Source organism: Lycorma delicatula, chromosome 3 (genome assembly GCF_047948215.1).
Source record: "Lycorma delicatula isolate Av1 chromosome 3, ASM4794821v1, whole genome shotgun sequence".
NCBI lineage: Eukaryota > Metazoa > Arthropoda > Insecta > Hemiptera > Fulgoridae > Lycorma > Lycorma delicatula.
The window spans coordinates 221,380,087-221,393,511 of NC_134457.1; the positions used below are offsets into that span (position 1 = coordinate 221,380,087).

At 30.6% G+C, this 13,425-nt stretch overlaps 1 protein-coding gene and 1 long non-coding RNA gene across 3 annotated transcripts in view; one reads left to right on the forward strand and one right to left on the reverse strand.

Annotated features, from left to right (window-relative positions):
* Positions 1-13,425, reverse strand: part of LOC142322452 (uncharacterized) — a 445,013-nt gene that overhangs the window by 295,454 nt on the left and 136,134 nt on the right. The window lies entirely within an intron of this gene.
* The window catches only part of nkd (NKD inhibitor of WNT signaling pathway naked cuticle), a 165,852-nt gene continuing 153,627 nt past the window's right edge, over positions 1,201-13,425 (forward strand). For both annotated transcript variants that reach the window (XM_075361550.1, XM_075361551.1), the window contains exon 1: positions 1,201-1,461. In XM_075361550.1, coding sequence (XP_075217665.1) covers positions 1,362-1,461 — 100 coding nt within the window. In that variant the 5' untranslated portion in view covers positions 1,201-1,361. The remainder of the gene's footprint in view (positions 1,462-13,425) is intronic.

A 13,425-nucleotide genomic window follows, 5' to 3' on the forward strand; every position in this document is an offset into this window, starting at 1 on the left:
AAGCCCGCCGGGTTGGTCTAGTGGTGAACGCGCCCTCCCAAATCGGCTGATTTGGAAGTCGAGAGTTCCAGGGTTCAAGTTCTAGTACACATCTCAGGAACGGTCGAACTGAGACTGTACAAGATTACACTCATACATATCATCCTCTGAAGTAATACCTGAACGGTAATTCCCGGAGGCTAAACAAGAAAAGAAAGAAAGAAAAGGCCTTCCCGTCCGCCGGCAGGGTTGGATCTTCATTGTATACCGGCCTCTAACCCGTGGTTAGTTCCCGGGCCCCACCTCAGGAACCGGGACTCCGTCTTGATGCCAGTGCCTCATGCGAAGGGGATATCCCCGCCGGGTCTCGGTCTTTTTCGACGCAGAAGTTCAGGAGTCCCCGTGCCTCATCACTACCGCCCACCCGTCCAAGCACGGACGAACGGTAGCTCCGCAGGGGGCTGTCCCTCACTCCCACGTCTCCCAAGTAGGCACATGTCAGTTTGCACCCCCCTAACGGTACAAACAAAATTATCCGAGAAATATGTCACACGAGTTTGAAAATTAATCCGTTTCATTATCGCTATACTTCTTTTAATACAGATTAAAGATATTAAATATATATATTATTATTTGGTTTCAAAACTAGAAGTCTTAAGTACTTATTTATTTATACCTGAAATAGCATTTATTTCAAACAATAGAATGACTTTCATAGAAGAAACACGTTTATTACCGAGCTGCATCGACTAGTAAGTGATTTATTGCCGTTTCACACAAAAAAAGGCTTTCCTGAAATAATGGACATAGGATTTGTTCCTTCCGTAAAGAAAAAGACGGTAGGATGTTTAGTACGAGGCGTGGGTGGACTTTCCATTGTTTGTTATCAACAGTATCACGGTGGACGTTTGTAAATAACGTTGTCTGACAACAATATTCTATTATTCGCTTGCCGCTGTCCATCACATTCTCCCGCCAAAGGACTGAATATAAAGGAATAGAAAAAAATTCTTATGTTTGCGCAGAGTAACACAACTACGGCTACGAGCTTAGCTGCGTGGCGTGTGAGAAGTTCTTTCTCAGTGTCGAAGCCGGCATGAGATAATAGCTCTTGGAGGGAGGGTAAAGGAGGAAAGGACGTTGTGGTGGGGAGACCCCTCCGTCTGACAGCTACAGCCCAAAAACTCAGTCGAGCTTCTGACGCCGTTCCGTTCGGTACGATTAGTAGTGGTGTCGCTTTGACTTGTGACTGCCTGAAGTTTAGTAGCGATTTTTTTTTTTACGTATTTCAATAATGAAGCATAAAAAGAAGTTTAGATGACGGTACGTTAACGTTTTAAAATTATATTAAAAAAAAAAAAACTGAACTGAATTCTGTGTTTATGAAGTGTTGTGTCGCTGAAATGAATGAGACTCAAATGGCGAATCATCTAGTCAAGTGGTGGAAAACAAAGTTCATTAATGGATACAAACAATTTACAGGTAAATTATTCCTTCGCGTTATTACTTCATTCGTATTTATAGAATGTACATCACCTTTCCTTTACTTCTTTCTTTTCTTTCTGACATTTCACTCAGTTTTTAAACGTGGGCAGACCTTAGTAGTTTTCTAATGTAATTAATAGATATTTAAACGTAAACTTGGTAATTTTTTCTTATAATTATCATAGTTACATTATACCTTTCTAGTAATTAGCGGATTAAAGTATACAGTTTTTTTATGGGCATTTTGGTTTATAAAACGATATTTAAATACATGTTGCATTTACAAAACCATTTTTGACTACTATGAAAGTAATAGATCATAAGTCTAAATATATATTAGTTTTAAATAAAATCAATTGTATCTACAATCAGTAAAATTCAATATTAAATTAGTAAACGTACGATTTTTAAATCGTAAATGAAACAGAAAGATGCTGGTGTAAGTTATTTTTTGTTAAATATAATTTCATTCGATATATATATATATATTTTATATTATATAATATGTAAATATCAGTTTTGACTGTTTCACTGTTTGAAATTGCGCGCTCATATTTACATGACTGCGGTTTAAACTTTTCTGCGTATACTAACATACACTTAAATTACTCCTTTTTTTGCGGTGTAGGTCGAATAAATAATCGTTTAGTATTCTGCTTTGTGTTTACTGTTTTACTTTAACTCCAAATACGTAAGATATCGCATATATATCATTCTGTAAAATATGTCCTTTGCTGTTTAAACTTCCCCCTTGAAATTGTCATTATGAATTCTATTCGTGGATCCGCCGACTAGAACTAAAATGTTGAAAAAATATTTATTTATTTTTTTATAGAAAATTTATGTTTTACAAACAATAAAGAGTTTTATTTAATACATTATAAAATTGAAAAAAGTAAAACTATTTGTTTGGCTCATTTCGATTTAAAGCTATGTTCTATGTACGGATATTTATTTACATTCACGTCCTACATGTAATAGTTACATCAAGTTTTTTTTTTTTTTAATTTAGCAAATGAAAATTAAAGCACTGTGTATAAACTATACGCTAATGGTTTCAAACTACTTACTTACATAGCTTAATCGATTATATTATTCGTAATAGTTTGAACTATTTGTATCGAAATTTATGATTATTTTGTTCGCTTTAAAGTTTTAGTTTATTGTAATGTATAGTTATAATTTCTAGCTTATGTTAACATTATACCGATTAGCCTGCGACCAAATTTATAATATAAAATGACGGATTATATATAGGTAATGCGTATATAACATTTTTAATGATAAATAACACAAATAATATGTATGATGTCTTATATAAGTACGGGCTATTGTTTTATTATTTTTACTTAATTTATTTCATTTCACTAATTTGAACTGCTACTTTTAGTGGAATAAAAAAGAATCGTGATTCGTGATTACTAAAATAAAAGTTAAAAGAGATTTCACGAGAGTCTTGTTAGCCGGGGTTACACACGGGTTTAAAAGTTCTTTAACATTTAAATTTTATTGTAAACGGTTTTTTTTTTTAAATAATCGATTTATTTTACGTACACGCAAGAAAGCGCTAACATTGTATGAAAAGCAGAAGTAATTTTATACTTTTATAAGTTATATTACTTTTTGGCTAGTTTTACAATTTTTTCTTCTTGAACTAACTTGTTTTTTTTTTTTTATAAAACAAAACGTTGAGCAATGTTAAAAATATGTTAATTAAAAATTAGTTTATTACAGAGAAAAAACTAAATAAATTAATATTCAAATATAAAGGCAATTTAATTAAGTTTTTATGTATTATTTTTTTCTTTAATATTATAATTTTACTGTTTTTTTACAAATATATAACTAATTATTAATTCTAAAAAAACTGTAGAATTCAATGTCATTTTACTTACGGAAAGATAACATTAACTAAGAGTTAACGTTTGTTAAACTTTAAACTATCTGAGCGCTTGGATTCTTCTATATAAAAATGGCTCATCAAAAAATCATAATCTTCGTAAGGACGTAAAAATATCAACGCGGGCGGTCTTATGCGCGCGTGCACAGGTGCGCACACATATATATGCATATAAGTAAATTTGGGGTGGTAATTGCTATTATCACTTCACATTTCTGAAATAAATAATTTTTTTTCGTATATTTTTTATCAAAACGATGAAATGTACGTTATCAAATAAGTTGTTAATTATCCTTCACCGGGGAATATCCAAATCGAGTTATTAGGAAACTATGCTGTTCACAATTGACAGTAGAATCTCCCCCCCCCCCACCGTTGTGTTCGCATATTCATATTGGGCCCTTAATTTTTTTGAGGGACTTTTTTAATATTTTGATTACACAAAATATAGGATTACGTAATACTGTCTTGTTGAAAAAATTGAATTTAATTTAAAACAAAAAGTTAAGATTTATTTTAGGTAACATTTATATTAAAAATTATTGTAAAGTAATTAATTAGCCGTTAAATTTCATAAGATGTCTATTTTTAGCGAGATTAGATTATAAAATAGAACGTATAATGTAATTAAATAAAGCAGTACGGTCTGAAGAACAGAACAGTATGTAAAAGTAAATCGTTTAGCGATGTATCTTAAGTCGGTTGCTTCGTCATGTTTTAAATTTAGAAGAAATTCATTTTTCAAAAAAAAAAAAATTGGAATAATTGAAAAAAATAATTTTGTATTTGAAAAAGCAATAAACTCTTCGATTTCTTTCTTATAAATAGTTGTGAAAGAATATTGTACAACTATTGTGGTGTTGAAAGAAAAAAAAAGTGAGCGAGAAAGAGAAAGAGATCGAGGGAGTGTTGGTGCTGCCAGGTGCGGGAGTTGTAAACTTGGCAACATAGGTTTGCCTAGCTAGAAACGAAGACTCACCCTCGCCCCTCTTCTATAATAACACTGAATGAGCGACAACTTCCAAGAAAGTCCCCTACCGACCTTTGTGAAAATATACCTCCATCTTCAATCCCCCTGCCTTTACTTCTATAAACCCTCCGGCAGATGTTTTCGGTAATTGTTTGAGACGGTCGCCAGCGAAATGCTGCTGTTTATTATTATTCTTATTACTATTGTCTTTAGTTTTCATTAATTACCTCCCGATTATAATTTGTTTTGTTTTTTTTTCGTAACTTCTCATAAAGTTGTGGATATTGTTCCGCTTAATTTGAAGAACCTAATTTTTAAAATTATGATTTTTTTTTTCTTATTTAAAGTTTTAATTTTTTCTTTCTTTCCTTACGGTTGTTGTATAAAACGGAATGTATGCGATAAAAAATCGGATTGAGAAAAACTACCATTTTTTTCTCCTGCGAGTATTTTTAATATTCTTTACTGTAAAATTTTTCAATCGCCTCATTTAGTTATATATTAAAAAGATGATATATATTTTTTCCGCGATACAACATCGGTTAAATAATATTTTGTCCGTTGAAATACTTTATTATAGACTTTCTAAAATAAGTTATTTACGTTTCTAATTTAATTTATATTAATATCTAATAAAATAAAATCGGAAAAATACTTATCATATTTCACAAAATCCAACGAAAGTTACACAGCGAATAAAAGTATAATTTAAAATCTTTCTTTTTTTCCTGTTTAGCCTCCGGGAAATACCGTTCAGGTATTAACTTCAGAGGATGATATGTATGAATGTAAATGAAGTATGTAGTCTTTTACAGCCTCAGGTCGACCATTCCTGACGGTCAATTAAAACCCAACCGCCAAAGAATACCGGTATGCACGATCTAGTATTCAAATCCGTATAAAAATAGCTGATTTTATTAGGACTTGAACGCTAGAACTCTCGAGTTCCAAATCAGCTGATTTGGGAAGACGCGTTCACCACTAGACCAAGCCGGTGAGGATAATTTAAAACCTGTCGGTTTGCAATTAAACTATAACTTTCGTCGGCTTCTGTCGATGGTTATTTGTTTCTTATTATTCATCATCATTACGACCTCGGAAGTATGTTATCGCGCTTTTTAATGAAGAAAACGATGCGGATAAAACGATAGGTAAAAAAAAAAGCTATATCCGTGCCGGGAATCGAATTCAAGAGCGGTCGATCGAGAAGGCAGCATGCTAATCAGAACACCGGATTGGGCGTCTCATCGGAACTATTATAATCGGAAGCGAACGATTCAGGCACCCGGTATTAATTGTAGTTAAAATATTTTGATTTTAATGGATTTAATACTTTTTTTAATTAATTTTGTAACGAAACTCGATTAGTAGCGGTGCCTAAGTACTGTTAAATTTTATACCGGGCCAAACCTAAACTGTAATATTACATTAACTGTATATTATGAAGTAATATAACTAAAATGAAATATTTAAGATTTTTTGATGATTTCATTGAAATAATTTTTTTTATTACTAAAGAGTAATTAAAATAACTCTAAGAAATTATTAGCATATGAAAGGATGCCAAGCCTTTTCGGGATTTGAACCCGAGATCTCCGTACGAAAGCCAGCATTTAATTAAATGCGAAATAAAATACCTGAATGGATAAAATAACCGTTTGGTTGAATAGATTACCTAACTTTCTGTTTCCCTAATTTACATTGTCTTTGTAAACATCAAAATAATATATACCTGTAATATAACATTACGCGTATTTATAGATACTGAGAAGTGAACCTATAGAAATTCTAGAGAACTTTGATCAAAATTATATTGGACCCCGGTTGTATATGCGCAATTTTATTGAATATTTCTTACTCCATATAATGCCAGAAAAACAATTAGAAATAATTGTTAGTTTTGTTGGGAAAAAAAAAAATTATAAAATTAGGCGGTTCGTTATTTTTCTAGTATTCTTTTTTTATAATTTGCTGTTTGAACTACTGATTTGTAAACTCATAAAATTTTGAAAAATCCCAGTCATTTAAAACAGTTTTTTCGAGTTGACAATTGTATACAGCTACACTGCTTTTTTTGTTTGTTGTTATGTTAATATGTAAAATTATTATATCAACAGTTTTATATGTGTTGATTAGAATCCAAAAACAAAATAGTGGTCAGGAGCAGCCATAAGCTCTAAGGTAAATTGATGGGCGGTTCATTATTGAACGATTATCTCAGGTGTAACAATTAAAATGTTGAAATATATAATTCAGGATTTCAAATCTTTTTTCAATATTTTTTAATTAAAAGTACAAAATTTCGAGAGATTGCTGTTCTAAATTTTCTTTAGTGTTTTTTTTTTTTAAATTATCTGTTTATGAATGTAACGATGTAGTTAAATAAGAATTTAAATTTGTCGATGTTATATTTACAAATAAAAATTTAATTCTATCTTTTTAACCGGCTTAAAAAAAAGAACCTGACTTCGATTCATATTTTTTTTTAATACTTATCGAGACCTAAACCTTTTAAATAAATTAACAGATTTGGTGATTTTTTTCTTTATTTTGTAGAGAAAGTTCCTCTAGTGATCTTGTTTAAATTTTTTTCCACATAACATAGGTGTAAGATTTTTTTTAAAGAAAAATAAAGCGGTCTACAGAAACGATTTGAAGCCGTTTCACATGATAGATTCAGAAGATAATAATAATAATAGTTAAAACTATAAGTTATTATACGTGTAGGTCAGGTTTTTACTTCCTGTAAGTTTTTAACTTCCTGTACCGCTTCCGCTAACAGTGCCCTATAACAAAAATAAAATAAATATACTTACCTTTTTTATCTATGTACGAAATATATACTAACCGAAGATAAGACCTCTCTCTCTTAATTCTATCGCTCGGAACCGATCATCCAAGAAATTTCCTCTCCGTATCTTCGGACGTGCTGATAATATAAGGGCTTTTATTTGTCTGCAATACTTATGAGAGAATATTTGGAATGATTTTGTTAATGTATATAAATAATATATATTGCATTAATATAGTGTGTGTGTGTGTATTTGTTTTTAAAAAAAAAGACTTAATAAGCAGAATAAATGTTTTATTCAGTTACAAATGATATGCGGTTACATATATTCTACGTCAGGAATGGTTTGTGTGCTACTTTACCGTAATAAAAAATGCTATTCCAATATTTGCGTGGCAAAATGAAGGAAAATATTAATCAGAGCCGTATAAAATTAGAAAAATTTTAAATAAAAAAGGAAGTCGGATGTTCCCCATATATGAAATAACAGCGATGCAAGTGTGTAAGATGATAAATTAAAAAAAATTGGTACATAATAAAATCGCAGTTTGGAAGGCGTTAATAGAAAAAATTGTTCAGTAATAATTAAACGGAGGTAAATGATTATCAGGTTTTATTAATTAATAATATCTAAAACATTGTATTTTGATCGCGTAAAACATAATAACGCTATTTGATTTTAAGTAGATCGATTAAAAGATATTTTTAAAGTCAAAAGATGTATTTTTGTCGAGTTTATTTTCAATTTTCTAAGAAAATATTTTACACTGAAATGAATTTGCACAGTTAACAGAAAAATAATCGGATAAAATGAAATACGATAATTCTTTATATTTACAGCAGTTTTTATGAAGCGAATTTAATAAGCTTCAGCGGCAAAGATATAAGGCAGATTTAATGCGAATGACGATTTCATAGTTAAAAAAAGTTTTCGTACAGTTTTGTTATGAAATACGATGTATTTAAGTTTGTGTCGAAAGATTAATAATTTCAATTAAGAATTTGACTAATCCATTTTACGTTTGCGTATTTAAAAAAGATCCGTGTTTTGTTTTTAGTCGTAATCGTTTCTATTTTGTTTTTTACGTAAAAGGATTATTGCGTGTTCCCCGTTTTTTGCACGATTATAAAATGAATTGACGTATAATATAAAATAATAATTATGTTATTCCGTTTGATGATCGATACCGATTTACGTTAAAAGGTTGCAGTATAACAATATAAAGTTTCACAATTAAATCGGTGGCGGTAATGCTTAATTAAAGGAAATGTAAATAATAGGTTCGTTTATACGTAGTAAAGTACTATATAACTGGTTTTTGTATGCACATGCGGGCATGCATGTCAGCGTTGCGGGAGGCAGTATTCGCCTGTTACGCCTTCAAACTTAGTATACTTTATGGAGTAGTTATGGTCAATTAAAAAAAGCCAGGGAGAGTTTTGTTTGTTGCGTTGGAGTGAAGGCTGAAAGAAAGGCTGTTCGTTGTAAGGCCCATTCATGCTGCGGTGAGCGGCGCGGACCTCTGGCAGCGAGGTACAGTCGACGCCAGCACCTAATCCCGTCAGGCCGTGTTCTATTTATACGAATGCCGGTTGTCTACGGCTACATGCCGGCAGTACTGTTGTAAAGACCGCTGCCTGTACTTGCTCTCATAACTAGTCGACCGCAAAACTTTAGATCGTTCACACTAAAAGGATAAGTTCGTAATGAAATAAAAATACGTTTAAAGAAATATTTTTATCGCGAAAATATAATAAATCGACGAACGATTTCAGCCGTTTTTCGAAAAATCTTGTAGACGATAAAAATTTTATCTAGTAACGATAGAGAGAATTTTACCTACTTATTTTGTTTTGTAACTGTACTTCGTTTTTCTTCGAATTTTGTGTAGGTAACAACTGAAATGGCTCCGATTTAATAAAAGGTGCCTAGATTCAAACGGCTGTTTGCGTTTGTATTTTAACTTAAATACTGTTACGAGGTGTAATATTTTCTGAAAATTTGAAATACGTTTTTGGTAAAAAGTCTAACTTAAAACTACCGAAAATATATTTGAAAAAAATATTTTCTGTCTTTTCGATTTTGAAAGTGGATTTCAACGCGACAATTGTTTGTTTATTAGAAGGTATTTTATTTTTCAGTAATTCTGATTATCTGTACAATTTTAAAATAGTAATAATACATTTTTTTTAAAAAAACTTTAAAAGAAGGAAGAAATTCTAAATTCCGGTATTCGATGTTTCTTATCTTTGAAAGATCTACTGGTACAAGCGTAGTAAAAAAAGGTTTTTCCTTACGACTTAAGCGTAAAATTTATTTTTAAGTTTTTAAAATAAAAATTACGTCTACGTATACGATTTAAAAATATATTCCTTTTTTCTTATCTGAATTATTAATAGGAAAATGTGAAAAATTAAGATCTGATTTCTTGCCGATATTCATTTTACATTCACTTAAATTACTGAAACTTATTTGGAAATTGAAGATGAAAAAAATTCAACGTAATTTATGAAGCGTTAGGATAAGCTTGTTAGTAGTCTCACGACGTGGATTTTCTTTAATCCTATTTTTATTTTTATTAAGACGTCGCAGATTTGTAGCTTTTGAGTTTCTTTATATTAAAGTTAGTTTTCAAACCGGTAACGGATTTTGTATACTTTTCCGTATATAAAATTTAAATTTTTAAAAAAGAAGAAAACTTATAGTACTGTAATTAAAAACATTCAGTAATTCTTTTCGGTGTCGAAATGTGACGTATGTAACAGCATGAAAATGTTATGTAAACAATAGGTATAAACAATGTATACAACGCTGCTAAAGGTTAAAATCTTCAAAAAACCGAGGGTTTTTACGTATGATAAAATCTTTAAAAAATAACTCACAACTTTTTCTTCGGAAAAAATAAATAATTCTTGTCGGTAAACTTCTTTTTCGCTAAACTTTCACGTACTGGATTTTTTTATAAATTTTTTTAAATACTATTTTCTAGATTTTTTATTTTTTCAAAAAAAAATAAAAATAAATAAAAATAGAATCAACCTCCCTAATACGTACCGCACGCAATATTTTGTAACAAATATAATTTTGTTAACCTCAAAACATAAATGGAGCCGAAAGTAAAACGTAAAAACATTTTTCGTAAAAATTGCTCAGAGATCAGGAAAGTTAACGGTTAAGAAACGTGTGCGTTATATTAGAATCATACCTATCGCGTTTACAATTTTAACTGTGTGTCAATCAGGTCCCGGTGTTCTAAAGTCTATTACGTCGGTTTAGTTTATCAGATTTATACAATTTTTTTTTACCGGTTAAAATTGTATTATCGTGATTTTTTTTGTTAAACTTAATTTTATTAGCATTTTTTTACCTTCTGAGGTCCGTTATACGATAATTAATGAATTTAACAGCATGAAAAGTGTAGAAGTAATTGAGAATTTTATCTATTTATATTTTTTGAAACTGAAAATAGTGAATTACTAGTTCAGAAATTACAGGAAGGTTCCGATTTCTGAAGGCGGTTTTTGTTTTTAAGTTTGTACAAATAATATTTTTCTTTTTACAAATCGAAGTTTTATTGTATATTTATATACCGTTATTGTAGTTTGATTGTGCAATAATAAAAAAATGTAATTAGTTAAAAACAATTTAAAAAAAAAAAAAAAAAAAAAAAAAAAAACATTCTAATGGTGGAAGGGTAAGACGCAACTATAATTTGGACAGAACGGAATTGATTCATCGAAAAATGTTCGCTGTAGAATCTTTACTAATAAAACATATTTACTTTTCCTCTTTCTGTATTTTTAAACTACGAAATTATTTTTTTTAGTATCATTTTTTATTATATATAGTAAGCTAGGAGGCGTTATTATTTTTATGCGAATCGTAGACTTACACAGATTAATCGATATCGATTTTTTTTTTGTTTTATAAAGGAATAAAGTAGAATATACCGATAATCTCGTAAAGTACACATTTAATAACTTAAGTAATATAATATAAGGAGATATATTACTCCAGGTAACATAATACCCGTTTTATTATCTTGAAATTTATTATTAACATCTCAACAGTTGAGAGTTACCGATAAAATGTACGTATAACTTCCCAAATCCCTCCTTGTTTTCCAAAAGTGCGTTCATCCGCATAGTATTCAAATACATATTTATATGAAAAAGAAGGTATGATAGTAAATACAAGTAAAAAAACGCGTAATGTTTGTTTAAGGAGAAAATGCTTCTATTTTGAGGTAAATTATCATAATTTTTTTTCTCTCCATTTTTCAAGTTTCTTTATTGTTTAAACTGTAAAACAGATTTACGTCTATATTACAAATACATACTGGATTATTATTACGTAAAATTAATTACCCCTTAAAAGTCGATTCTTAATCTTGATATTTACGATAACATCGTTTAGCGTACTCCATTCGTTATGAAAGTCAACAGAAATTGCAAAATTTAAAAATATTACGCATCGTTTAATCTGTGAATTTATAACCCGATTTACTGTATTTGCCAACGACGACATAAAATAAAATACTATTGTACAACAATCTTGCTATATCTTTTTCGAATAGTTTCGAAAGTATTTACTTTCCGTAATTACGGTAAAACGTTTCGGCTTATCTTCTTTTATTCCCTAAACGTTTTTTATTAAACGATCGAATTTCACCTTATTAATGAAATCGTCTCAAAAAAAAAAAGAAGATATAATTTAAATTCGTTACCCCAACAGGATAACGTCTATTTCCATCAAGAACATCTAAATAACTTGTTTTTTCTAAACCACGAACGCTTACAAATTTCTAAACGCTAAATAAGAATTTTACGACGGGATGAACGGTCTTAATCCCAGTTATTAAAAAAATGTTTAAACTAATTCATATATTAACTGCTGCGAGGAGAAAAACATACTAAATTGACGCGTAATGATGCCGATTTCAGCTACCGCGTGTGAAATGTTTTACGGAAGAAAGTGTGTCATTTAATTTCTTTTGAGAATACCGATCATCCCTCGCGCTTCGTAAAATATTTCATTTGCAAATATTAATTTACCTTTCACGAATAATATAATATATTACAAGTTAGTTATTATACAATTATTAGGGAAATTTAAAAAAAATTATTTTACGTATCTTACGTCACGTGAGGTTTTTAAAAAGTAGTAAGATATGGACAAAACCCACCGGGTTGGTCTAGTGGTGAACGCGTTTTCCCAAATCAGCTGATTTGCAAGTCGAGAGTTACAGCGTTCAAGTCCTAGTAAAGCCAGTTATTTTTACACGGATTTGAATACTAGATCGTGAATACCGGTGTTCTTTGGTGGTCGGGTTTCAATTAACCACACATCTCAGGAACGGTCGAACTGAGAATGTACAAGACTACACTTCATTTACACTCATACATATCATCCTATGAAGTATTATCTGAAAGGTAATTACCGGAGGGTAAACAGGAAAAAGAAGAGTTATGTGAGAATTAACTGACTGATAAGAAAACATATCTTTTTCTTTTTGATACTTTCAGTTTACGTGTTAGTCTAAAAGTTATTTTAAAAAAATATTTAATATCCGTTTTTAAGATGCGAATTTCTTTAAAAAACGATTAGACGGAAAATAAAATATTTCAATTATCTTTTACTTTTTAATTTTTTTTTTTATGAATATATGTGACTACCGAAATACTGGAAATTCTATGTTTTTAATCGACACAATAGGCATAAATAAATTTTTAACCTCCTCCCCCAACACGCACTCACTGTTATTTATAATAACGGTTCTACATTAGGAAATATATTTTTATGATCTGCGTGTGTGTGTTTGTGCATTACTATACATATACATTTTATACGTTAAATATGTACATTCGTATAATACAGATGACAGTTTGGATGGAACGAGTGGTAAAAAGAACTTTGATAACATAGTTGTATACAAGAAGATAAATGCGAGTAGGCGCAAGCACGCAGTGCATAATTATACTTACGTACTAGTTTATATACACAAACATCGTACATAACAGTCGAGTTGATTACTGCGAACCGGCTAGGTATCGAAGTGTACGAGGTAGGTAGAAGAATGCCGCAGTCACGTGTGGCGGTGTGGGCTAAGGTTTTGTAGGAGATTGTAGCGGGAATGCGGGCGGCACGGCACAGAACTACACAGGCAGCGGCATTCGTTGAGTGCGAGTGTGTTTGTGTGCTTGTTGTACGTGTATGTGAGAGAGAGAAAGGGAATGATCATATGGAGAAGAGCTGTTTATAACGTCGGATAAGGGGAAACATCGGGAGAAAGAGAGAGT